The sequence below is a fragment of the Balaenoptera acutorostrata genome, chromosome 14 (genome assembly GCF_949987535.1).
Source record: "Balaenoptera acutorostrata chromosome 14, mBalAcu1.1, whole genome shotgun sequence".
In the NCBI taxonomy this organism is placed as follows: Eukaryota; Metazoa; Chordata; class Mammalia; order Artiodactyla; family Balaenopteridae; genus Balaenoptera; species Balaenoptera acutorostrata.
Genome location: NC_080077.1, coordinates 60,067,022 through 60,094,956, shown reverse-complemented (window position 1 = coordinate 60,094,956; position 27,935 = coordinate 60,067,022). Strand labels below are relative to the sequence as shown.

Below are 27,935 nucleotides of genomic sequence, written 5' to 3'. Positions count from 1 at the left end.
AGCTCTTATGTAGCTGTGCAGTGTTAAGCTTATCACTTAACCTTTCTGAGCCTTAGTAAACTGGGGTAATACTTACCTCGAAGGTTTGTTACATGTAATCTTACATGTTGTATGTGTTCAATACATGCTAATGGTCATGCTAACAGATGGAGTTGATTATTGAAGGCATTAAATTAGACCCTATGAAATTGACATTTTTGTAGATTAAAAAATGGCCATACTTCAGATCTCATTGTAAGGTGGTCCCCTCTTAGGAGCCTCAAGGGCACTGTTACAGTGAGGCCACAGTGTAGATGGCAAGGTCAGATTCCTTGGTGAGTTTTCAGTCGATGGTCAGGGATGGCCATATTCATCAGTGACTAGTTTATAAGATGCTGAAATAACATCCACAACCATGGAGCTCGGGTCTCTTCAGCTATCCCACTGCCTACTGCCTACACAGACAAATATTTTATGTTTCACTAAAGTTAGCATATTAAACTCACTGCATTTGAATGGTTACAGCACTGTTCCAGAGTCACAAGGGCACAACAAGAATGGACACCAGCACACCGTTTTGCCTATCCTTTTTAATAACATCAATAACATAGGCAAGACTGTCTAAACTTTTGATGATCCATGTACTCTCCTTAAAGCTCTATTTCAAGGTGCTTTCCATATTGTTGATTTCCTTCTCTGTCACTCTCCTTTGCCCTTGAGGCAGGCGTTTCTGGAAATTTCCACTCAGCAGGATGTAGAGGAAAGGGTTGATGCTGCTGCCGGCATAGCTGAGACAGATGGAGAGGTAATAGCCCACATAGAAAGCCAGCGTGGGCTGCTCCGCCTGTAAGTTCACCAGTTGTATCACGTGATAGGGGGCGGCACTCAGGATAAAGACCGCCACCAGCACCAGCACCGTCTTCGTCAGCTTCATCACTCTCTGCCTTGGAACACTGGGATTGTAGCTGTAGAGGAAACGTTTGGAGAGACAGAACACAAACAACCATAGAAATTATGGGGCAACAATGTCCCAGAACTTTTTGGACAGTTCAAAATGGCTATGTAGTGAACTATGAAGCTCATTTTTCTTCCTACTTATTTGGAGCACTGTGAAAATACTCTTTTTCAGCCCTGTGAAAAATTGCCCAAGAAACAAAAGAAATAACATAGTAGTGAATTATAATCCAAAGTATCAAAGATATATGAATCTGTACTGATATAAATGATTGAATAACATGGGAGAGAAGTGACAAACCTTCTTTACAGAAAAATTCCAAATAATATATGTAGATACTCCCCTTTCCAGGAAACAGAGCTTAATTCTCACCCTCCTTCGTTCCCTCTTGAGGGTGCGCTATACTTAATGACTCGTTTCCAAATAATGGAATAGAGAAAGGGATAAGTAGTAATTTTGAAGTGAAGAAACCTCGTAAACACTACCTTAACCTTAGAGTCTAATCGTGATACATTATCAGACAAACCCAGACTGGGGGACATTCTACAGGATACCTGACCAGTACTCCTTAAGTACAATACTTAAGACTATCAAGGTTATGAAAAACAAGGAAAGAGTGAGAAACTGTCACAGACCAGAGGAGACTGTGGCGATGTGTCAACTAAATGCAGTGTGGTCCCCTGGATTGAATCCTGGAGCAGAAAGAGGACTTTAATGGAAAAACCAGTGAGATCCAATATAGGGTAGAGTTTAGTTAATAGTAGTGTACTAATGCCATTATCTTTGTTTTGACAAATGCAACATGGTAAGATGTTAATGGGGAAACTGGAGTGAGGAGTATATGGAAACTCTCTGTACTATTTATGCAAGTTTGATGTAAATTTAAAATTATTCTAAAATAAAAAACAAATTTCCCAAATTTCATCATGTTATGTCATATTTAGACATTTACTAGAAATTTCTCTGGGGCATGGCTGAAGCAAATGAATAAGACTGGGAAATGGCAGCTGAAAATCACTCTAAAGATAATGATTCTTCTGCAGTTCATCAGAGTAGGCACCATCATTCCTCTAACTTACTGCATTTTTAGGGATAACTGGACAATATGAACTTTGTTTCATAAGATGCTCTTAGCATTTCTGAGAAAAGTGTTGGGAGCAAAGTGATCTGATTTGGAGAACTGTTTTAAAAGGGTTCAAGCGTCCTCTCCAGCTGTCGATGTCATAATATTCCATATGATTCCATTTCAACCTTCTAACCCGTGATACATTTAGAAGCTAATTTTTGTCTATAACTGTGGTTGCTTCTCTTTCCCATTCTAAATAGGCCACTCTTTTATAATGTAATAATTCCAAAGAATTTAAAGAAGTCAGAAAAAATGTCATGGGCCAATAGAACACCTAAACCTTTGGTACCAGGGTTTGCCACAAATTTTGACTAATGGTGGTTACATTTTTCACATATTCTTTTTTTTAAATCTTCACAGTGTTACATATGGTGTGGGGGGAAACCCCACAATCTTGTCTTCTCAAAAATATACAATAATCTATTCTAAAGACAAATTTTAATAATGCTTTTTTAACCTAACATGTTGTATAATGATTGACTCATTTGAACAACTTGATATGTACAATTTCAAGTGGAAAATAATTTAGATTTATTCATATAGTTTTAGAGACCAGTATCTTTAAAGGTCCTTCCCAAGTTTATTGTCTTTAGGTAAGTCTTTGGTTTTATTTAGTCCTAGTTAACCTTGTTCTAAGTATTCAAATATTAATGAGATCCTCCTCCCCTACACTAAAAAAAACCCCACAAAAATTAAAAGGTTATAAAATATACACAACATCTAGGATATTTACATATGTACACAACTCTGCAAAATGTACAAATAAAACATTTAACAATGCTGATGACAAATACAAAATTATTCTTTAAACAGAGTCTTGAGTTCTGTTTACATTTTTATGAAACCATTACATCAGTGATTACAATATATTTTTTTTTTTCAAACATCTTTATTGAAGTATAATTGCCCCACAATAGTGTGTTAGCTTCCGCTCTACAACAAAGTGAATCAGCTACACATATACAATACGTTCCCATCTCTCTTCCCTCTTGCATCTCCCCCCCTCCCACCCTCCCCATCCCACCCCCCTAGGCGGCCACAAAGCACCGAGCTGATCTCCCTGTGCTATGCGGCTGCTTCCCACTAGTTATCTGTTTTACATTTGGTAGTGTATATATGTCCATGACACTCTCTTACCCTGTCACATCTCACCCCACCCCCTCCCCATATCCTCAAGTCCATTCTCTAGTAGGTCTGTGTCTTTATTCCCGTCTTGCCACTAGGTTCTTCATGACCTTTTTTTTTTTTTTTTTTTTTCCTTAGATTCCATATATATGTGTTAGCATACTGTATTTGTTTTTCTCTTTCTGACTTACTTCACTCTGTATGACAGACTCTAACTCCATCCACCTCATTACAAATACCTCCATTTCATTTCTTTTTATGGCTGAGTAATATTCCATTGTATATATGTGCCACATCTTCTTTATCCATTCATCTGATGATGGACACTTAGGTTGCTTCCATGTCCTGGCTATTGTAAATAGAGCTGCAATGAACATTTTGGTACATGACTCTTTTTGACCTATGGTTTTCTCAGGGTATATGCCCAGTAGTGGGATTGCTGGGTCGTATGGTAGTTCTATTTGTAGTTTTTTAAGGAACCTCCATACTGTTCTCCATAGTGGCTGTATCAATTTACATTCCCACCAACAGTGCAAGAGTGTTCCCTTTCCTCCACACCCTCTCCAGCATTTATTGTTTCTAGATTTTTTGATGATGGCCATTCTGACCGGTGTGAGATGATATCTCATTGTAGTTTTGATTTGCATTTCTCTAATGATTAATGATGTTGAGCATTCTTTCATGTGTCTGTAGGCCATCTGTATATCTTCTTTGGAGAAATGTCTATTTAGATCTTCTGCCCATTTTTGGATTGGGTTGTTCGTTTTTTTGTTATTGAGCTGCATGAGCTGCTTGTAAATCTTGGAGATTAATCCTTTGTCAGTTGCTTCATTTGCAAATATTTTCTCCCATTCTGAGGGTTGTCTTTTGGTCTTGTTTATGGTTTCCTTTGCTGTGCAAAAGCTTTTAAGTTTCATTAGGTCCCATTTGTTTATTTGTGTTCTTATTTCCATTTCTCTGGGAGCTGGGTCAAAAAGAATCTTGCTGTGATGTATGTCATAGAGTGTTCTGCCTATGTTTTCCTCTAAGAGTTTGATAGTGTCTGCCCTTACACTTAGGTCTTTAATCCATTTTGAGTTTATTTTTGTGCATGGTGTCAGGGAGTGTTCTAGTTTCATACTTTTACATGTACCTGTCCAATTTTCCCAGCACCACTTATTGAAGAGGCTGTCTTTTCTCCACTGTATATGCTTGCCTCCTTTATCAAAGATAAGTTGACCATATGTGTGTGGGTTTATCTCTGGGCTTTCTATCCTGTTCCATTGATCTATATTTCTGTTTTTGTGCCAATACCAAACTGTCTTGATTACTGAAGCTTTGTAATATAGTCTGAAGTCAGGGAGCCTGATTCCCCCAGCTCCATTTTTCGTTCTCAAGATTGCTTTGGCTATTCGGGGTCTTTTGTGTTTCCATACAAATTGTGAAAGTTTTTGTTCTAGTTCTGTGAAAAATGCCAGTGGTAGTTTGATAGGGATTGCATTGAATCTGTAGATTGCTTTGGGTAGTAGAGTCATTTTCACAATGTTGATTCTTCCAATCCAGGAACATGGTATATCTCTCCATCTATTTGTATCATCTTTAATTTCTTTCATCAGTGTCTTATAATTTTCTGCATACAGGTCTTTTGTCTCCTTAGGTAGGTTTATTCCTAGATATTTTATTCTTTTTGTTGCAATGGTAAATGGGAGTGTTTTCTTAATTTCACTTTCAGATTTTTTGTCATTAGTGTATAGAAATGCAAGAGATTTCTGTGCATTAATTTTGTATCCTGCTACTTTACCAAATTCATTGATTAGCTCTAGGAGTTTTCTGGTAGCATCTTTAGGATTCTCTATGTATAGTATCATGTCATCTGCAAATAGTGACAGCTTTACTTCTTCTTTTCCGATTTGGATTCCTTTTATTTCTTTGTCTTCTCTGATTGCTGTGGCTAACACTTCCAAAACTATGTTGAATAATAGTGGTGAGAGTGGGCAACCTTGTCTTGTTCCTGATCTTAGTGGAAATGGTTTCAGTTTTTCACCATTGAGGACAATGTTGGCTGTGGGTTTGTCATATATGGCCTTTATTATGTTGAGGAAAGTTCCCTCTATGCCTACTTTCTGCAGGGCTTTTATCATAAATGGGTGTTGAATTTTGTCAAAAGCTTTCTCTGCATCTATTGAGATGATCATATGGTTTTTCTCCTTCAATTTGTTAATATGGTGTATCACATTGATTGATTTGCGTATATTGAAGAATCCTTGCATTCCTGGGATAAACCCCACTTGATCATGGTGTATGATCCTTTTAATGTGCTGTTGGATTCTGTTTGCTAGTATTTTGTTGAGGATTTTTGCATCTATGTTCATCAGTGATATTGGCCTGTAGTTTTCTTTCTTTGTGACATCTTTGTCTGGTTTTGGTATCAGGGTGATGGTGGCCTCGTAGAATGAGTTTGGGAGTGTTCCTCCCTCTGCAATATTTTGGAAGAGTTTGAGAAGGATAGGTGTTAGCTCTTCTCTAAATGTTTGATAGAATTCGCCTGTGAAGCCATCTGGTCCTGGGCTTTTGTTTGTTGGAAGGTTTTTAATCACATTTTCAATTTCAGTGCTTGTGATTGGTCTGTTCATATTTTCTATTTCTTCCTGGTTCAGTCTCGGCAGTTTGTGCATTTCTAAGAATCTGTCCATTTCTTCCAGGTTGTCCATTTTATTGGCATGTAGTTGCTTGTAGTAATCTCTCATGATCTTTTGTATTTCTGCAGTGTCAGTGGTTACTTCTCCTTTTTCATTTCTAATTCTATTGATCTGAGTCTTCTCCCTTTTTCTCTTGATGAGTCTGGCTAATGGTTTATCAATTTTGTTTATCTTCTCAAAGAACCAGCTTTTAGTTTCATTGATTTTTGCTATTGTTTCCTTCATTTCTTTTTCATTTATTTCTGACCTGATCTTTATAATTTCTTTCCTTCTGCTGGCTTTGGGGTTTTTTTGTTCTTCTTTCTCTAATTGCTTTAGGTGCAAGGTTAGGTTGTTTATTCGAGATGTTGCCTGTTTCTTGAGGTAGGCTTGTATTGCTATAAACTTCCCTCTTAGCACTGCTTTTGCTGTGTCCCATAGGTTTTGGGTCGTCGTGTCTCCATTGTCATTTGTTTCTAGGTATTTTTTGATTTCCCCTTTGATTTCTTCAGTAATCACTTCGTTATTAAGTAATGTATTGTGTAGCCTCCATGTGTTTGTATTTTTTACAGATCTTTTCCTGTAATTGATATCTAGTCTCATAGCGTTGTGGTCGGAAAAGGTACTTGATACGATTTCAATTTTCTTAAATTTACCAAGGCTTGATTTGTGACCCAAGATATGATCTATCCTGGAGAATGTTCCATGAGCACTTGAGAAAAATGTGTATTCTGTTGTTTTGGGGTGGAATGTCCTATAAATATCAATTAAGTCCATATTGTTTAATGTATCATTTAAAGCTTGTGTTTCCTTATTTATTTTCATTTTGGATGATCTGTCCATTGGTGAAAGTGGGGTGTTAAAGTCCCCTACTATGATTGTGTTGCTGTCAATTTCCCCTTTTATGGCTGTTAGTATTTGCCTTATGTATTGAGGTGCTCCTATGTTGGGTGCATAAATATTTACAATTGTTATACCTTCCTGTTGGATCGATCCCTTGATCATTATATAGTGTCCTTCTTTGTCTCTTGTAATAGTCTTTATTTTAAAGTCTATTTTGTCTGATATGAGAATTGCTACTCCAGCTTTCTTTTGCTTTCCATTTGCATGGAATATCTTTTTCCATCCCCTCACTTTCAGTCTGTATGTGTCCCTAGGTCTGAAGTGGGTCTCTTGTAGACAGCATATATATGGGTCTTGTTTTTGTATCCATTCAGCCAGCCTGTGTCTTTTGGTGGGAGCATTTAATCCATTTACATTCAAGGTAATTATCGATATGTATGTTCCTATTCCCATTTTCTTAAATGTATTGGGTTTGTTATTGTAGGTGTTTTCCTTCTCTTGTGTTTCTTGCCTACAGAATTTCCTTTAGCATTTGTTGTAAAGCTGGTTTGGTGGTGCTGAACTCTCTCAGCTTTTGCTTGTCTGTAAAGGTTTTAATTTCTCCATCGAATCTGAATGAGATCCTTGCTGGGTAGAGTAATCTTGGTTGTAGGTTCTTCTCCTTCATCACTTTAAGTATATCCTGCCACTCCCTTCTGGCTTGCAGAGTTTCTGCTGAGAGATCAGATGTTAACCTTATGGGGATTCCCTTGTGTGTTATTTGTTTTTTTTCCCTTGCTGCCTTTAATATGTTTTCCTTATATTTAATTTTTGACAGTTTGATTAATATGTGTCTTGGCGTGTTCCTCCTTGGGTTTATCCTGTATGGGACTCTCTGTGCTTCCAGGACTTGATTAACTATTTCCTTTCCCATATTAGGGAAGTTTTCAACTATAATCTCTTCAAAAATTTTCTCAGTCCCTTTCTTTTTCTCTTCTTCTTCTGGTACCCCTATAATTCGAATGTTGGAGCGTTTAATGTTGTCCCAGAGGTCCCTGAGACTGTCCTCAGTTCTTTTCATTCTTTTTTCTTTATCCTGCTCTGTAGTAGTTATTTCCACCATTTTATCTTCCAGGTCACTTATCCTTTCTTCTGCCTCAGTTATTCTACTATTGATCCCATCTAGAGTATTTTTAATTTCATTTATTGTGTTCTTCACCATTGCTTGGTTCTTCTTTAGTTCTTCTACATCCTTGTTAAATGTTTCTTGCATTTTGTCTATTCTATTTCCAAGATTTTGGATCATCCTTACTATCATTATTCTGAATTCTTTTTCAGGTAGACTACCTATTTCCTCTTCATTTGTTAAGTCCAGTGTGTTTTGAGCCTGCTCCTTCATCTGCTGTGTGTTTTTCTGTCGTCTCATTTTGCCTATCTTACTGTGTTTGGGGTCTCCTTTTCACAGGCTGCAGGTTCGTAGTTCCCGTTGTTTTTGGTATCTGTCCCCAGTGGCTAAGGTTGGTTCAGTGGGTTGTGTAGGCTTCCTGGTGGAGAGAACTAGTGCCTGAGTTCTGGTGGCTGAGGCTAGATCTTGTCTTTCTGGTGGGCACGTCCACGTCTGGTGGTGTATTTTGGGGAGTTTGTGGCCTTATTATGATTTTAGGCAGCCTCTCTGCTAATGGATGGGGTTGTGTTCCTGTCTAGCTAGTTGTTTGGCATAGGGTGTCCAGCACTGTAGCTTGCTGGTCGTTGGGTGAAGCTGGGTCTTGATGTTGAGATGGAGATCTCTGGGAGATTTTTGCCGTTTGGTATTACGTGGAGCTGGGAGGTCTCTTGTGGACCAGTGTTCTGAAGTTGGCTCTCCCACCTCAGAGGCACGGCCCTGATGCCTGGCTGGAGCACCAAGAGCCTTTCGTCCACACAGCTCAGAGTAAAAGGGAGAAAAAATAGAAAGAAAGAAAGAAAGAGGCTATAATATAGTGAAGTAAAATAAAGCTATTGTAAAGCAAAGCTATACAGACAAAATCTCACCCAGAAGCATATACATATACACTCACAAAAAAAAAAAAGGAAAAGGGGAAAAATTAATATCTCCTGCTCCCAAAGTCCACCTCCTGAATTTGGGATGATTTGTTGTCTATTCAGGTATTCAACAGATGCAGGCTCATCAAGTTGTTTGTGGAGTTTTAATCCGCTGCTTCTGAGGCTGCTGGGAGAGATTTCCCCTTCTCTTCCCTGTTCGCACAGCTCCTGGGGTTCAGCTTTGGATTTGGACCCGCCTCTGCGTGTAGGTCGCCTGAGGGCGTCTGTTCCCCGCCCAGACAGGACGGGGTTAAAGGAGCAGCTGCTTCGGGGGCTCTGGCTCACCCAGGCCGCGGGGAGGGAGGGGTACAGAGGAGGCGGGGCGAGCCTGCAGCGTCAGAGGCCGGTGTGACGTTGCAGCAGCCTGAGGCGCGCAGTGCGTTCTCCCGGGGATGTTGTCCCCGGATCCCGGGACCCTGGCAGTGGCGGGCTGCACAGGCTCCCGGGAGGGGAGGTGTGGAGAGTGACCTGTGCTCACACACAGGCTTTTTGGAGGCGGCAGCAGCAGCCCCAGCGTCTCACGCCCGTCTCTGGGGTCCGCGCTGATCGCCGCGGCTCGCGCCCTTCTCTGGAGTTCGTTTAGGCGGCGCTCTGAATCCCCTCTCCTTGCGCGCAGCGAAACAAAGAGGGAAGAAAAAGTCTCTTGCCTCTTCGGCTGCTGCAGACCTTTTCCCGGTCTCCCTCCCGGCTAGCTGTGGTGCGCCAACCCCTTCAGGCTGTGTTCACGAAGCCAACCCCAGTCCTCTCCCTGCGATCCCACCGAAGCCCGAGCCTCAGCTCCCAGCCCCGCCCGCCCCGGCGGGTGAGCAGACAAGCCTCTCGGGCTGGTGAGCGCTGCTCGGCGCCGAGCCTCTGTGCGGGAACCTCTCCGCTTTGCCCTCCGCACCCCTGTGGCTGCGCTCTCCTCCGTGGCTCCAAAGCTTCCCCCCTCCGCCACCCGCAGTCTCCGCCCGCGAAGGGGTTTCCTAGTGCGTGGAAACCTTTCCTCCTTCACAGCTCCCTCCCACTGGTGCAGGTGCCGTCCCTATTCTTTTGTCTCTGTTATTTCTTTTTTCTTTTGCCCTACCCAAGTACGGGGGGAGTTTCTTGCCTTTTTGGAGGTCGGAAGTTTTCTGCCAGCGTTCAGTGGGTGTTCTGTAGGAGCAGTTCCACGTGTAGATGTATTTCTACTGTATCTGTGGGAAGGAAGGTGATCTCCGCGTCTTACTCTTCCGCCATCTTCCCCCCCATCTGATTACAATATTTATCACTGAGAGATCCTCAAATAGCTGCTTCAGAACATGACTTATTTTCAGAAAATGCCTTATATAGACATTAATGCCCATATGTCTGAGCTTGGCATGTTTCAAGTGACTAATGCTTAAGCTTCTATTGCAGATATCTTAGATCTCTGAATTGTTCCTTTAACAAATAAAACAAAATAAGGCATACACTTACCCATCTGGCAACCTTATTCTGTTGATACATCTCCCAGGTATAGCATAAAATTAAAATATAGCACACCAAAATCAAGGGCAAAGGGAAAAAGAAAGTTGTTATCGTCAAATACAGAGTATACCTGTAAAATGAGAGAGAAGACATGACTGTTACATTCACAACGCTAGGAACTGACTTTTACAGTTTATGATTCTGTGATTTTTCAGGGCCCAGAATAAAAGTGCTTGGGGGAAAAGTTAAGGCTCTCTGGGTACTTTCACATACAGAAGGTCTGCTTTACATTATTCATAGACAACGACTCTTCTCTAGCCAGCTCTTCTCAGTAGCCAATACTACTGAGTACTACAGAGTGGGTGAGGATGCTTATTATCATTATATTTAGTGTTATTAACAACAACAGGCAACAGGTGGCATTTGTTATGTAGTAGGCACTATTCAGGGTGATTTACATATTTTAACCCATTGAATCTGTGCATCCCCAGGAGTACAATGCCATTAGCATCTTCATGTTAGGGAGGAGGAAACTAAGGCACAGCGGGGTTGAGCGGCTTGCTCAAGGTTACTCAGCTAGTAGGTGGCAGAGGTGAGATTTGAACCCAGATACTCAGGCCAGCTCCAGAGCCCACGCTTGTAACTGAGACTCCAGATGGTCTCTCAAAGTGCACAGAAGAGGACCTGTTGTCAAATCAGCTGGTCATTTCCTCAGTGCTCCGCCAGGGGGAGCCCTTGGGTGGGCCAACTCTGTTTCTGCCCAGACACCGGGTATCCTCCTTCCCGGCAAAACCCTTGTGTGGAAGAAGACAGCCGGCATTGGGTGGGTGTGGGCGGGGTGGCAGAGAGAGCGCTCCGGAGCCAGAGGGTCTCTGAACGTAGCACACTAGTCCCAGTCTCCGTTCACCGTAAGGATTTAATTCTGGCAGGAACAACAGAGGCCAGAACCTCAGAATATCCCTTACCATAACCAACCGAAAAGAGCAGAAACAGCTGTCGATGCCAAATAGTCTCTGCTTATGTGACACAGGCCAAAGTCATGTAGTCATATAGTGAGCTTCAGGTCCTGCCCTCCTTTCAGACCGGGTGCGGGCAGGTTAATTTATCAGCCCACGGTGATTAACTATCATTTCACCTTTAGATGAGCCGACGCTTTCTGTCTGTGAGTGGAGCCAGTGCTGTTGTGAGAAATAACGAATAAACGATCATGGTATCGATGTTGCACTCCTCTGGAGATTTTTTTGTTGCTGGATTCGTAGCCTTGCTGGGCCTCTACCTCCATCCCTCTCAGACTGTGTCTGTGTGATGCAGAAATGACTCATCTATTTGACAAGTGGTGGACTGGGAAAAAGGGATCTGCCAGACTGACTTGCCATAATGTAGGTAAAAAGCACCTAGCACAGCACCTGGCCCTTAGCAGGCGATTGAAAAATCTTAGTCAGAGATTCTAATGCTGTGTTCAAAATTTCAATTAGAAAAATTTCGACTTAATTTTTCTTTTCAAATTAAAATGTAATAAATGACTGTGTTGGTTGCTGTATTAGTTTCCTAGAGCTGCTGTAACAAATTACCACACACTGGATGGCTTAAAACAACAGAAATGTATTTTCTCACATTTCTGGAAGCTGGAAGTCTGAAATCAAGGTGTTGGCAAGTTTGGTTCCTTTTTGAGGTTTTGGGGAGGGAGTATGGGCTCCAGGCCTTTCTCCTAGCCTCTGGTGGTTTCTGGCAATCCTTGGTGTTCCTTGGCTTATAGACACATCACTCCAGTCTTTGCCTCTGTCTTCACATGCATCCTCTCTGTGTCTCTTCAAATCTCCCTCTCCTTATCAGGAACCAATCATTGGATTTAGGGCCCACCCTAATCCAGTAAGACCTCATCTCAACTTAATTATATGGGCAAAGACTCTGTTTCTAAATAAGATCATATTCACAAGCACTGAGAGTTAGAACTTGGATATATCTTTTCGAGGGACGCGACTCAACCAAACTCCAGCTGCATATTGATAAGGTTTGAGTCTCATAACTCCTAGACCCTTTTGGAAAGTCTGCCCCTCCCTTGGTTGCTGTGCTCCTATTGAATCTGGCTGCCGTGGATCTTTAAAATCCATATTTAAATATATTTGCACCCACTGAGGTTACATGATTAAACTCAAAATATTCTTGTAAAGGTTACCCTCTCCTTAAAATCAAACTATCAACTTGATGGTGGGAAGCAGAGAACTAAGTGGGGAGACTGGCCCGAAGAGTATCCCCAAGGACACTCTGCGCGGTTGCTCACGTGTTGACAAAGAGGATGAAGCACTTCAAGACTTAATTCAACTCTTATTTTTCTTAAGTTTTAACAACCTACCAGAGTACATCGTCAGGGGATGTTAAATCAAAAGCACAACTCTCAACGCTGTCTTTAAATCTGATGACCTTCGAGTAGACCCAGACAGGCAACGCAAGAATAAAGGAAGCTGCCCAAAGGCCCAAATTGATGCGGATCATCTTGTACCTTGTTCTCCAGCTCGTCAGTCAAAACGGTTGGACGAGAGCCAAGTACCTGCAAAGCCGGTTGAGAAGGGTTTGGGAACAATCAATAAAAGCACTGAGCTCCAAGGATGAAAGGTTCATGACAAGAGTAAATTATTAGTATTATTATCCTCCCTGAAGCACACCTCTATCAGTGTGAAAGAAAGTTATATTTTTTTAAGAGCTGGCTGGTACCTGTAGAGAAAACAATTCTTGACCCCGTAAGTCTGAATAAACCACTCACTGATACACAGCTGTCACTTACATGAAGACCCTGAAAATGGTAAAATTCTGCCGTTCAAACTTTTTCTTTACAGAGGTGCTTCCCTTGCACAGGAGGCTCTGGAAAACTTTGTCTCTGAACGGGGATTTCCTCCAGGAGGGCAGGACAGGAGGGAGGGTGCACCGATGTGGGACAGGGGGCACGGTGGCTGATGCAGGACAGGAAGGAGGAAAGTGCGTTGGCTGGTGGGAGAATCCCCAGCAGCATGAGATTCAGGCACCTGGGACAGACATTTTGCTCAGATGCCTTTAGAGGTAGTTCCCCAGGCTCTTGGAGGCTCAGTTCACAGAAATCACAGAATTAACAAACGTGACTAGCAGACAATACAAGTTCCTCAGGAAACGTAGGCTGGAGGGGGGATGTGGACTAATTTCATGGAGAAGGGGTTTTCTCTTTCCTTTTCTTTTTGATCCAGAAAAAAGGATAATCATCAATCAAACTTGAAATCCTGATATATCAAACATATTTGGTCCTCCAGCAAATCCAAGAATAATTTTTCAGACACAGCTGAAAGCTAAAGCATGAAAAAGAGAGCTCAGATCCAGAGGAGGTATTTGAGAAAGCACAGTTTTGCTGGGGGTCGGGGGTTGTAGGAAAGCAGCATTAGTAGACATTAAATAAATGTCAAATGTGGTCAGTGGTCCTTTAATTTTCTCCAAGATTTTGTAGAGCTACTTAATGAAGATTTATGAAAATGGCAAATTCTCTGTCTCCTTGCTCTTTCAATTTTGCACAAGAGGTAGGACGTTTTGCACTCGGGGGACCCCTTGCCATGCAGGGACAGGCTTGTGACCCCGGGTGCCTCAGCCACCTCTCCTTCCCCACACTGCACCTGCGTTACCTGTCGCTAAGGAGAGAAGCCTCCCTTCCCTTCCTGCTGAGGAAGGGAATGAGGTCGTGATCGTACAGCAGCCCTGCCATCATTCTGTCTGGGATCAAAGAGGATGGAGTCGTGGCATCAATCGGTTAGGGAATCTTCTCTCATCATCCCCCCAGCTGAAAACCCTTCAATGGTCTTTCTTTGTCTTTTAGATAAAATTCAGAATTCTCACCATGACCCTTGATGTCTTTCTCCCTCCGGCCCTCCCTGTCACTCAGGCTGAAGTTTGTGCCAGTCTCTCCCTGGCCTTCCTTCAAACTCTGTCTCTTTCAGCGTCAGGTACATGCTGTTCTACCCTCCTGTCAGGACGTGCCTCTCTTCCTCTGAGTCCCCATTTAGGTCTCCCTCTCGGAGAAGTTTCCCCTGACCACTCACTCTATACGAGGGCCCATGACTATAAATGCGGATTGTGGGGCAACTCTACTTTTCCTTCTAGTAGGTATCATTGTGTGGAAATACACGTTTCCCCATGTGACTCTTCACGGTGTAATGTCTGTCTACACCTCTGGAATGGGAGCCCCATGAAGGCAGGAGCCTTGGCTATTAGTTTAATGCTGCTGTATCTCCTGTGTCTGGCATCGTTCTTGGCATATGGTCTGTGCTCAATAAATATTTGTTAAATGAATGAATGGGGAATTTTGGCTCCTACTTACTGACTTTGTTGTTGTTCTAGAAAATTTACTTACGAAAGTAACCACTAATGAAAGTCTAGGTAGCTTTCACCTGGAGGCAAATATTTTGGATGTTTACAGAATTTTTTTGTATTGCTTTAAAGGTAGGAACCCTCTCTTAAAATATTCCACACACTTGCAGTTATTAATTAATCAGAGAAAGAAAAATGAAAGAGTTATGGGAAACACTTGAAATTTATGATCCATTAAATTGACAATTCAAGTAACAAATGTATAAACAGTAAGGCATACTGGTGGCACTGACATTTAGTGCTTGCATTACAGAGAAAACTCCATTTCTGTTTTACAAAATTATAGATTTTGTTGAACTTTTGTGAATTTAGTAGAGTTAGAACTGCAAGAAATGCCAGGGGCTGGGGGAAAGGTTCAGTTTTACAAAATCTTTGTCTCTGGCCACGTGATCCTCTAAAGTGAGGGCAGGGAGAAGGGTAAAGGCCTGAGTGTCTTAATTTGAAAGTAAAATTTTAGCATTCTGTGTCCATAAGGTTAAAAAAAAATACACACTATTCAGTTGTGTAAGATACACATGCACACACACACACACACATACACTCAGAAAAAACCTGTGAACATTAGGAAATGTTCTGTGGTCTGTTCTAAGGCAGACAATGTGCTTTCACTTTATTTGCAGTAAGCGGTTTACAGAAGGGGTACCGTTTCCCCTCTTTAAAGAAAAAGCCGATACTCTCCTGCCTTCATGGTATGTACATGGTATGAAGAAGCTTCTCTCCTTCTGAGAATGGGATCACGATGGTGAGGACTATACTTTAGGTTGCTTTTCTGCAGTGGTTCCTGCCCCGCGCAGGGCTCTGGTGTTGGAACCCTGGTAAGCTCCCCAGGCTTTACTCCACACACCATCAGCATTGGTGGCATCAGCTGAGCTAACCAGATCGACCTACCCAGCGCGCAGATTAAAAAATGTGAAGCTAATTATAAATTGAGAAGTATACTCTACATATTTTGATAATTCTTTTGTAGAAAAGCAGCAGGATATAAAAACTGCATTAAACATTACCATCATTATTCATGTCTGAATAATAATGATCCAGGGAATGATTTATATGAACCCTGCTATTCCTTTGTTTATCCATCTGAAGAACTACTCATCCCTTCCCGACCCCAAAGGCCCACTTGGAAGGGTAAGAGAGGCAGAACTCAGGAAAGAGTCCTTGATGGACTCAGGGAAATTTAACACAGCCCTCAAGACTGACATTCACTCATTCATTCATCAGTAGTTTTTGAGCACCCATGTGCCAGGCACTGTTACACAGACACTAGTGTAGTGACCAAAGACCCTGCCTTTGTGGAATTTACATTTGATGGCTAGGGAAAGCTAGACAAAAACAACACACCTGCATATCTTTGTACACGAAATATATTAACATATGTAATATATTCGAAGCAGGGGAGAAAGAAAAAGTAGATCAGAGCAAGGGGGACCAAGTGTGCTGGGTGGGGCTTGGGGTGGGAAGCAGGTGGATAGAGATTTCAAGGGGGTTGCTCTGTTGTGCTTTCTACTGTTGTCTTCAGGGCTTGTTTCTGTTTGGGGAATGCTGCTAAGAGCTGGCGTGGAGGTCCTGGCATCTGGACGATGCAGGGCCCATCCTAGCTTGCATGCTTCCTAAAGAAGCCAGATGGTGAGGTAGTTGCCAGCTACCTGCCATCGCCAGAGTTGGACAGCCTGCCTCTGAACTGGGCTCCATCAGTCACTGGCTCCACAGGCTCTGGCCATCACCATTATCTCCTTGAATAACATTAGCTTACATGGGTGGAGAATAGGGCTTTGGCATGTTCTGGGATACAGTCCAACAAATTTCTAATGATGTAAATGGCAGTATTTGCATTAATCAATCATAATGATGAGTATAAAGGATGGTCCTCCTAGTACTCTGACTTCTCTTCATAGCTGTTTAAGAGCCCACTACTCCACTGATTCCTTTAAGCTGCTAGGTGATAACAAGGGTGTGTGAGACATTGAACTTACCAGAAAGAGCCCTAGACAAGGAGTGAGGAGACCTACTTCAGTTCTCAGCTCTGCCACTGACTCTCTATGTGCCTTTAGCAAATCCCCTCACTTCTCAGGACCTCTGCCTCCTTCTTGCAAGAATGATGGGTGGTGGTGGGACCTTCATTCTGGTCTCCAACATTTCATGATTTTATGGTCTTTTTTTCCTTGCAGTCAATTGTAAATAAAACTGAGATCAAAAAAATGATTGGGAAAAAGGAGATGTTTAGTGTTTTAAGTTTTCCATGAAAAAATTGACCTCTGTGAAAGTTGGAAAAATATTACCTCATCTGTCCTACAATGAAACAAACAAAGGAAGAGGAACTTTGCTATTACAAACTGGCACTGATGTTGCTTAAGTTGGGATGACCTTGGGGAAGTACAGGCACCTCTGAAGTATGTTAATATATTTCATAGTCTCTTCACTTACCTGTCCACACTCATTACAGTCATGATGGCACTACAGGCAAACTGGTTGCAGGTATCCAGGGATGTGATGATGGTGCAGAGAGGCCCCCCAAACACCCACTCTCCTCCCCGGGCCCACTGGTGAATAAGAAAAGGCATTCCCATGATGTGGACCAGATCAGCCACAGCCAGGTTGCAGATATAAACGTCAGGAATTGTTTTTTTCCTGGACCTGAAAGAAATGGAGGGAAACCCGAGGATTGACATTGAAAGTACACACCTTTAATTTATGCCATCTCTTACAGATTTTCAATTGCTAAAATTAATTTTAAAAGTTAAAAGGAAACCGTCACAAATGCACATATGAATGCTTGTGTATATTCAGACGTTTTGAACTATTTGTCTGATAACTAACTGCAGTGGTTTAAAAATATGTCCACAAGTTCTTTGATATTGCTTTCAAGAGCGGGGGCCTAATTCCCTCCCTTTGAGTGTGGCTTGAACGTAGTAACTCACTTCTAGCGAATAGGATGTGGTGGAATTGACAGTGTGACATTCAAAATTTGGACATAAAGGCATGGTGGGGTTTTCTCCTTGCTCTCTCTTGTATCACTTTCTCTGGGGGAAGCCAGGTGCCGTCTTGTGAGGTTACTCAACAGCACCGTGAAGAGGTCCATGTGGAAAGGAACTGAGGCCTCCTGCCAACAACCAGTACCAACCTGCCAGACCTCTGAGTGAGCTCCCTTGGAGTAGATGCTCCAGCCCTAGCCAAGCCTTTAGATAGTCCTCTAAAGATGGACAGACAGCTCGACTGCAACTTTTTGAGAGACCCTGAGTCAGAACCACCCAGCTAAGCTGCTCTTGGATTCCTGACCCTCAAAACTGTGTGAGAGGGACTTCCCTGGTGGCGCAGTGGTTGGGAGTCCACCTACCAATGCAGGGGACATGGGTTCGAGGCCTGGTCCAGGAAGATCCTACATGCCGCGGAGCAGCTGAGCCCGTGCGCCACAACTACTGAGCCTGCACTCTAGAGCCCGCGAGCCACAACTACTGAGCCCGTGTGCCACAACTACTGAGCCCGCGCACCTGGATCCTGTGCACTGCAACAAAGAGGGGCCGCCACGATGAGAGGCCTGCGCACCGCAGTGAAGAGTGGCCTCGCTCGCTGCAACTGGGGAGGGCCCGCGTGCTGCAGCAAAGACCCAATGCAGCCAAAAATAAATAAATAAAAATTAAAAAAACAAACAAACAAAAAACTGTGTGAGATAACAAATGTTGATTGTTTTAAGCCACTAAGTTCTGAAGTAATTTCTACATAGCAACAAATTATACCAACTCTAAACTCACTCAGGCAAAAGACTTTGTCTTTACCTATCCCTAGCACCAAATATAGCTGAATAGGGAAAATAAATGTTTCCATCTTGCAATGCATTTTTTCCCCCACTGAAGCTGTAAGTTCAAATCCTAACTGAGGCCATTGTTAAAACAAATTTCAACCATAACTTAGAAATATTCCAATAAAATTTAACTCAATAGAAAAGACTATTAATTAAGACCCTGAAATCCAGAGTGTGGAGTAGAAATCTGAAACTAGTGAATTGGTGGAGGGCACTGAAAAACATCTCCTGTCACCTGTTGGGGGAAGTGAAGGCAAAATAATTTTCTGAGAGCAGAAATTTAATTTAAAATTCAGTTGCTCCCTATCTTCAAAGAGTTGGGGCATTCAATAATAAACAGGTATCATCTTTATCTGGGAGATGCTATTTATTAATTCAACAAACATTGAGCACCAATTATATGTCAGGCATAATATTGTGCTTTGGGCTGCAAAGCTAAATCACCTAGAAACTCTAACATCAAGGAGCTTATATAGTCTAGACATGTGTAATAAATGATCACATTATAATGTGATGAAAGAAAGCTAGAGAAAGCACAAGGAGCACATAAAAATGGGCCTCTACCCCCTCCCCTGGGGGCAGTCAAGGCAAATTTCTTGGCAGAAGTGACATCTGTATTGAGGATAGATAAGAATTTAAGTAGCACATAAGAATTAGCCCTAAGATTGTGCCACAATTATTAGTTCACCCTGGATCCAGGTCTATTGCTCTGTTGTTTGGAAGCTAGTGTGTGTCTTCATTATTCAGGGACTGCAAATTCTACAGCCTGTGAACTTCATATTTAAGCCATCAAAGGCTCGTGTGAGGGGTCAGTCGGGGCCAGGATATTTTACCCAGGCCCTGGCAGCACACACTATATGGGGGAGTTACTGGTGTGAGTCCTTATTCAGCAACCACACTTTGGGCATTGTTGATGCCACTAATACAGCAGGTTGGTTCCTTGTCCCCAGGACGTTGGTGGCTCATATCAGAAAGACCAAGAAGGAGAAGAGACTTGAGAAAAAGGTCATGTCAACCAAAAGAGATGCTAAATGACTGTCCTTGGTCTCTAATCCTTGTCCTCACCAGACCATTGGGAGTAGGAGATGGAGAGGGCTCAGGGGAGAGGAACTGATATTAGAGGTCAGCTGGAAGGAGTTCCATGCTAAAAAACAAAAATAGAAGCAAAGGGACTTCCCTGGTGGCGCAGTGGTTAAGAATCCGCCTGCCAATGCAGGGGACTCAGGTTCGAGCCCTGGTCCAGGAAGATCCCACATGCCATGGAGCAACTAAGTCTGTGCGCCACAACTACTGAGCCTGTGTGCCACAACTACCAAAGCCTGTGCGCCTAGAGCCCATGCTCCACAAAAAGAGAAGCCACTGCAGTGAGAAGCCCGCGCACTGCAACAAAGAGTAACCCCCGCTCGCCAGACCTAGAGAAAGCCTGTGCACAACGAAGACCCAGCACAGCCAAAAATAAATAAAAATAAATAAAAAAAAAACAAAGCAAAAACACAATAATAAAAAACCCTATAAATCTTTGCCTATTAAGTAGATGTTATTTCCATTTGAATTGGGGTATAAACCACAAGTGGTTGCTTAGGTCCTAACTGCAGCAATTAGATCCATGGCCCTTGCTCTCCTCCAGGTAGGCACCCATCATTTACTGTTAATGAATTATGGAAATTCCTTTGTTGAGGACAGTGCATGCCATTAACTGGAAATACAAAACAATTAAATAAAAGTGTTTCTACATGATACTCTGTATAGCAAAAGAGAATTCTGAAGCAAATGATATATTTATCTGGGCATAAGGTACTAGGGTAATAAAAATAACACATTATATATATATATATATTTTTTTTTTTTAAGTAGGGTTTTATTTATTTATTTATTTATTTATTTATTTATGGCTGTGTTGGGTCTTCGTTTCTGCGCGAGGGTTTTCTCTAGTTGCGGCAAGTGGGGGCCACTCTTCATCGCGGTGCGCGGGCCTCTCACCATCGCGGCCTCTCTTGTTGTGGAGCACAGGCTCCAGACGTGCAGGCTCAGCAATTGTGGCTAACGGGCCCAGCTGCTCCGCGGCATGTGGGATTCTCCCAGACCAGGGTCCGAACCCACGTCCCCTGCATCGGCAGGCAGATTCTCAACCACTGCGCCACCAGGGAAGCCCCACATTATATTTATTATTACTTTTTTAAACTGAAAGTGACTGCATAGAAATTTAAAATAATTAAATAGAAATGCTAAAATTTCTAACTATACCACTTGCATTCTTTTCTTAGGTCTAATTTATCTTCAGATTTCATGTTGCCAGACTTCATTAGATTTCTGTCTCTCATGAACCAAACATTAAAAAAATATGTAAATCAGTGATCATTTCAGCTAACGTGTTTTTCATATGGTTAATATGGCCATATCTAATGCTATGATAAATTAAGGTATACCACAATCCCATACAATAAATGATAGAGTTGTTACAAATCATACTTTGGAAGAATATTTAATCAAATGGGAAAGTACTTATTAAGTAAAAAAAAAAAAAAATCAACTATGTAGGTAGTATGACCCCAAATTTATTTAGACGTTTGTTTAAAAACATGCTGAAATAATATGTCACAGTAATCCAAGTGACTATCCACTTGGTAATAGTAGTATGACTGATTTCGACTTTATTCTTTGTATTTTTTAATGTTTAAAAAGATTCTATTAAAAACATGTTTACCTTTTGCAATCAGAAACAACAATATATGCAATGGATTAAATAAAACTAAAAAAAATATATATATAACGCCACACAATCAGGATGATGCCTTGCTAATCGGCCTACTCTCAAGCCCACTTTTCACCCTTCTGCACTTTGTTCCTAGGTCTTCTTGCCAACTGGCTTTCGTTTTGTTTTGGCCAATAGGAAGCACTATTGGAGGGAAATTGGAGGGGAAGATGAGAGGAGAGGCCAGGGTATTTCCTTCCCCTCTCTGCTGTTGGCATCTCTGGTGACTGCATCCCGCCCACCTTCCTCCTGCAGTTCCCGCTCCATGGTCCCAGATCCCACTGTGGCTACAGCTCCCACCAGGCAGCCCAAACTTCCAAGATCTGTAAAACCACTTTTTTTTTCCTCCATTCAGCTCAGGGCCAGGAGAAGGGTGGTGGTGTTGGGGCAGAGGATGGTGGTAGGACATGGTAGTACCTTCCTAATTTTGTTTATCTCTGGGTCGCCTCAAGAGTCCCTGTTTGGCATTTAACTCTAGTTAAATTATATTCCTATTGTGAGTGTAAAAATTAATAAACAGAAACCTCAATTAAAATGGAGTCGGGAGGCCAGAAGCGGGGAGCTCTCATGCCCTACGATAGCAAGAGCTCAACAGAAGAAAGACTTCTTGCCTGGCAGGAGCTTAGCCAATGAGAGACTGTCACCACTCAGCCAGTGACAAGCCACTATATTCTGAACTCTCAATTTCTTCAATGGACTCTGTTTACTATAGCCCTCCCAACTTCCTTTTCCCCCTCTGTAAAAGAATCCTCCTCTCTCTGTTGGGTGGCACTTGCATGTGGTTTGCCATAGTTGCAGATCCCAAATTGCAATACTTTGCTGATCCTGAGTAAACCCATTTCTGCTTCAGAAATAACTGGTAGTTCATTTGTTTAAGGTCAGCATGCGGCAACACCAATGGATTAGTAGTGATTTCGTAAAGCGCTGTGCTGAGAAGAATTGTGAGTCATCACACAGGCACTACTAAAGGACAGACCTGTGTGATTAGACATGACTGCCAAGGGTGGGAGAGTTTAGAGTAGAGTGACGTATTTGCCAACCCTGCTCTAGATACACAGTGTAAGATATATAAAGAGAACTTAATTGGAAATTCTAGTTTCATTTCTGTGCCCTCACTTATTGTGTCCTTGGGGAAGACATTCAACCCCTTTATACTCCAGAGCTGTCTTGGTGCATTGGACCATAGCAACAAAGGTCTCCAATCAACTTTCCAGTTCATTTGAACAGACGTGACTGGGAGGTTTTGTACCATCTCAAGCATAGGGTTTGTGTACAGCAAGGGTGTGGGTCAACTCCAACTCCAGCTGGCACCCTGAGAATGGTAGAGGGCTGGGTCAGAGGGAGCACTAAGCTGAGTGGGAAAAAAGAAGAGGCCTTGTTCTAAGCATTTCCCATCTCTGTCTTAGCAACTGGTGTTCCATCATTAGACCATTAGTATTCCTTCAGGAACACTCACTCTTCTTCTTGGAATCTCTGTATAAAATGTATACACCATGGTGGGGGGTTAAAAAGTAAGATGTTTCAGTAATTCATGATTTAGTGTAAATTAGTTGACTTGACAGCCAGTTGAGGGCGGGGAATGAAAGAATGGGAACGTTTTGTTTATAGGGAGTCAAGGCATCCTTTAGAGAGTCTCTGCCCACTCAAAGCCGTCTGTCAGTAGACAGGAGAAAGATGTGTTCAAAACATGGGGGTGGGGGACCGACGGAGAGAAACATCATCGCCTTTATTGAAGGAGTTTCCCAGGACCCACTGTGGCCGTGGAGAATAGTTGAGTAATGGGGCTGAGTTCATAAGTCTCTCTCCCAAGAACAAAAGCGGAAAATTTTATGTTTTAATTGGCCCAGTTTTCCTGCTACATTTTAAAATCTGGCTTCCTTTTGACCTGCTGTGAATTTAAAGTATAATTGAGTAGTAATGATCTGGCTTCACTACTTTATAGTCACCCTCCTAATGCACAAATCGATTCTTTAAAAAAAAAAAAAAGCCACATAGGACACCTTATTCTGGAAGCTCCATCTTCCGTAAATCTATTTTTTCATAGATTTTTGTAGTCTTCCTTTGGCAAAGTCAGAAGTTAGTTCATTTCTTGCTTTCCAGCATCACTAATGATCTTACTATTGTTCTATTCATTCTCTTTTGATACAAGTATTTATCATAAATGGGAAAGTCCTAAATCTTCTTTAAACGTATCTAGTTCTCCTTATTTTTAATGTAGTCTTCATAGTTTGAGCCATCTGTCTGTTAAGAAGGTAACAAATAAAAGATCATGGCAAGGCATGATAAAAATATTAATATAAATTGTCTTAAATTTTTTAGAGAGCAATTAAAAAAACTGTTAGATAAATCCCAAGCTGAAAAAAATTAAAACTAATTTACTTTCAAATGACTTTTGAGAGATTAATAAATTTTTGAAGAGTAATTTGCAAAGAAAAATATCAACATCCTAGCAATAAAAATAAAAATTAAGTTGCTTCAGATGTTTTTTGAAAGATTAAACGATTCATCTTAAAAGCTCCATTAACGTATATATCTTCTCACTTATTATCTATAAAATTGTAATGGTATGAAGAAGTAGCAGATTTTTCACAATCATTGCAAGTAAATTTGTCAGTATTATGGCTCAGGTTTTCTCTCTTTTTTTTTTTCCAGTTTAATGACTATCTGCTTTATGTTGAGACTCTGTTTCGGGGAATTATAGCTCAGTATTGACTTTTAGAAGAATTCACATTCCACGTTTCTTTTTTTTTTCAAGCTTTGTCTCCATATGAGTGGGTGGAATCAGGCCACTGTCTATTGGTGTAACTTGAGGGGGACCAAGAAGTTTCTCTGGCTCCAAATATTTCAACAGCCTGTCACAGGGCCTGAATTTCACGCTGAAGAGTCTTTGCATATAAAAGGTGTCTGTAAAAATGCAACCATTTCTGGAGGGCTACACCTTCTAAGGACTTGGTTTCTCAACAGTGGGACCAAAGCTCTCAGGCATGAGGCACACTGCTTGTATCTTTAGGAGGGGACAGCAAAAATACTGAGGGGCAAGAGAGAAAGATGGAAGGAGAAGTGAGCAGGTGCAACAGACAAACAGGGTGAGCTGGAAACATTCCCAGGTCTCTGACTTAACTTTCTACTTCACATTATGCCTCCTGAGGCTTTCTGAGAATATTTGATTACTTTCATCTCCCTTCCTGGAACTTGTTATTTGAACCACCTTTTTTTCACCCACTTGTTTTTAATATCTTGTATTATTTTTCAAATGAGTTAATGTATTTAAATCTTGTCTTCTCCAGTAAACCACGAACTTTTTAGAGTCAGATGCTGCCATATTTCTTTGGTATTTACATAACGCTTAGAATAGTTCTGGGCATGCAATAGGTATTTAGTAATACATATTGAGTGGAACTGTTTCTAGCACTTAAAAAATAATTTTAAATGCATGATATTCACAAATGGTTTTACAGGACACAGTAAGGAATGTCTGAATTCATTAAGAGTAGAATTCCAGTATACCAAATAAATCTTCAGTTATGAATGTCATAAAAAAATCCCATTGATGGGCTTCCCTGGTGGCGCAGTGGTTGAGAATCTGCCTGCTAATGCAGGGGACACGGGTTCGAGCCCTGGTCTGGGAGGATCCCACATGCCGCGGAGCAGCTGGGCCCGTGAGCCACAATTGCTGAGCCTGCGCGTCTGGAGCCTGTGCCCCGCGACGGGAGGGGCCGCGATAGAGAAAGGCCCGCGCACCGCGATGAAGAGCGGTCCCTGCACCGCGATGAAGAGTGGCCCCCGCTTGCCGCAACTGGAGAAAGCCCTCGCACGAACCGAAGACCCAACACAGCCAAAAATAAATAAATAAATAAATAAATAAATAAATAAATAAGAAAATCCTTAAAAAAAAAAAAATCCCATTGATATACTACACTTAACTACAGAGATAATGACAATAAAAATTTGAGAAGCCAGCTGGGGAAAGTGACCAGTGATGAGCTTTCTCAGGGATACTGAGTGTCATCCTGTCACTCTCCCGAGGGCTGCTCCTGTTTTTAATTGGTCCTGTGAGGATTCTTCCATCCACATGGTAAATCCAACCATCTTTCTAGTTTTGATGATTTGTTTGATGTTATTATTGTGGAGGATATAGCCTGGGATTTAGAATCATGGGATCTGAGTTCAAGTGCTAGGACTGTTACTTACCAGCTGTGTGATGCTAGACAAATTATTTTCTCTCCTGAGCCTCTTTCCTCAAATGAGTATTGCCATTTTGAGGAGTAAATGAGTTTACAACTGTGCTCTGTAAGTGTAATATGCTACACAAAAGTTTGTTGTAGTTATGTGTTAATATAATGCTGAAAACACCTTTTTGGTAGTAATTTAGAATGTGTTTTTTTTTTTTTTAATAAATTTATTTATTTATTTTTGGCTGTGTTGGGTCTTCGTTGCTGTGCGAGGGCTTTCTGTAGTTGTGGCAAGCAGGGGCCACTCTTCATCGCGGTGCGCGGGCCTCTAACTGTCATGGCCTCTCTTGTTGCGGAGCACAGGCTCCAGACGCGCAGGCTCAGTAGTTGTGACTCATGGGCCCAGTTGCTCCGCGGCATGTGGGATCCTCCCAGACCAGAGCTCGAACCCGTGTCCCCTGCATTGGCAGGCAGACCCCCAACCACTGCGCCACCAGGGAAGCCCCTAGAATGTGTTTTATAATTTATAAATATGGACAAAAATCTTTTAAAATCGTGGCTGTAAGTATGATCGGAGACTAGGACAAAAATTTTTTTTAACACCTTATATATATTAAAACAAGTAAACCTTAAATGTGAAAATAATCGGGATAGCAAAGGTATCATGTAGTGATGGGGCCTGTGTACACTAACTCTAAATTCATTTTGTCAAGCCAGTAGAGGACAAGTACAATGGTCCCTCAGTATCCATGAAGGATCGGTTCAGGACAGCTGCCCCCCACCCATACCAACATCCACAGATGCTCAAGTTCCTTATATAAAATGATGTAGTGTTTGCATATAACCTATACACATTCTCCCTAATATTTTAAATCATCTCTAGATTACTTATAATACCTAATACTATGTAAATACTCTGTAATTAGTTGTAAATACAATGGAAATGCTATGGAAATAGCTGCCAGGGCATGGTAAATTCAAGCTTTGCTTTTTGGAGCTTTCTGGAATTTTTTGCCACATATTTTTGATGATGGCTTGAATCCCCAGATGTGGAACCCATGGATACAGAGCCCATGGGTACTGAGGGCTGACTGTAATCTGTTCTTATGCTCCAAGTTAAACCTTAGGCTCTAGGTTTGAGAGGAAGCAGGAAATTAGCTGAATGAGGTGGGGGACATGAAGCAGAGGCGAGAGGTACTAGGGAGCAGGTGCCTCTCAGTTTGGCCTGCACTGGGTGGTCCATATTGAGGGGAGCAGCCCACCACGTATGACTGCCTGAATCTCTGGCAGTAGATCAGGTAGAGTATCTCTCTTGTCTAAGTGAGTGCAAAAGAGTCTCTTTTACCAGTCAGGCCAGGTCAGCCTCTTAGGGTAGCTCTTATTGCAGGAAAATAAAATGGTTGCCTTGCAGTTTCAGTTCTTGCCTGGGCTCCACTGCCAGAGATTCTGAGTTAATTGGTCTGGGGTGAAACTCTGTATTAGGATTTTTAAAAGCTCTGTGGTGATTCTTTTTTTAAAATTTTTAAATATTTGTTTATTTTTGGCTGCATTAGGGGCATGTGGGATCTTTTGTTGCGGTGCGTGGGCTTCTCTCTAGTTGTGGTGCACGGGCTCAGTAGTTGTGGCGCGTGGGCTCAGTAGTTGTGGCGCACGGACTTAATTGCCCTGCGGCATGTGGGATCTTTGTTCCCCCACCAGGGATCGAACCCGTGTCCCCTGCATTGGAAGGCAGGTTCTCAGCCACTGGACCACGAGGGAAGTCCCTGTGGTGATTCTAATATGTAACTAAAAATGAGAATCACTGCTCTGAAAATTCACTGACTCAACAGTAAGCACTGTCATTTTGACATCTGCAACTCAGATGTTACTTAATACACGATGAAAATATCTGTAGAACTTCTTTAATTATCTTAAGCAAATATTTCCAAAACCTGATTTCATTAAGAAAAATCCTACAGGGGGAAAAGGACTCATTGAAGGAGTATAGCATGCCCCTAAATTACGGAAAAGAAAAAGAAGCCCTTACCTTATTATAGTGAATACAATGAGGATGTTGCCAACCAGCCCCATTGAACAGATAATCCCAACCATGGAAGGGAGGATGGCTGTATCCACCATGCTGAGGGTTTGATAAGCAAACTCTGGATTCCAGGATTTGTTCAAAAGTTCAGCAGAGGTGTTACAACAGGACGAGTGAAGTAAATTAATTGTTTATGAACTTCCAGTGGTTAAAGCTGTGAAGGAATAAGACGTGATTTATTTAATGAAAATTTGAGGCAATTCCTTCCATACAGATTTTCTTTAACTTAATTCAAAAAATATTTATTGGGGCTTTCTTTGCACCAAGAATTCATGCAACGTAAGATTCCAGGGTGAGTATGATTGCTCCCTGTCCATATGATGTGACAGTTTACGCAAATTATTGAACAGTGTGCTATGATAGTGTGCACATGTTCTCCACCTGATTGTAGTACACGCTTCGAGCATAGCTAATATTTACTCAGTACACACCAGTCCTGGTTGTTTACAGCTGGCCTTAGGTTGTTAAGTATACCTTCTCTGTCTGCTATAAAGTGCATGGGGGACACCAACTATGATTGTTTAGGAATGCAGTGGGATAAGACTTCCTAAGATGATTCCTGGTCAGTCTTGAAG

General features: G+C 41.9%; 1 protein-coding gene across 1 annotated transcript; it reads right to left on the bottom strand.

Annotated features, from left to right (window-relative positions):
• Positions 1 to 637: 637 nt before the first annotated feature.
• MCHR2 (melanin concentrating hormone receptor 2) lies at positions 638 to 27,482 on the bottom strand (the record flags this gene model as incomplete). Its single annotated transcript, XM_007169713.3, is given in 5 exon segments — positions 638 to 945; positions 10,186 to 10,304; positions 12,528 to 12,722; positions 16,982 to 17,191; positions 27,307 to 27,482. Coding segments are annotated over 5 exon segments (1,008 nt in total), but the record flags the coding sequence as incomplete, so codon positions are not given.
• Between the last annotated feature and the right edge of the window lie 453 nt (positions 27,483 to 27,935).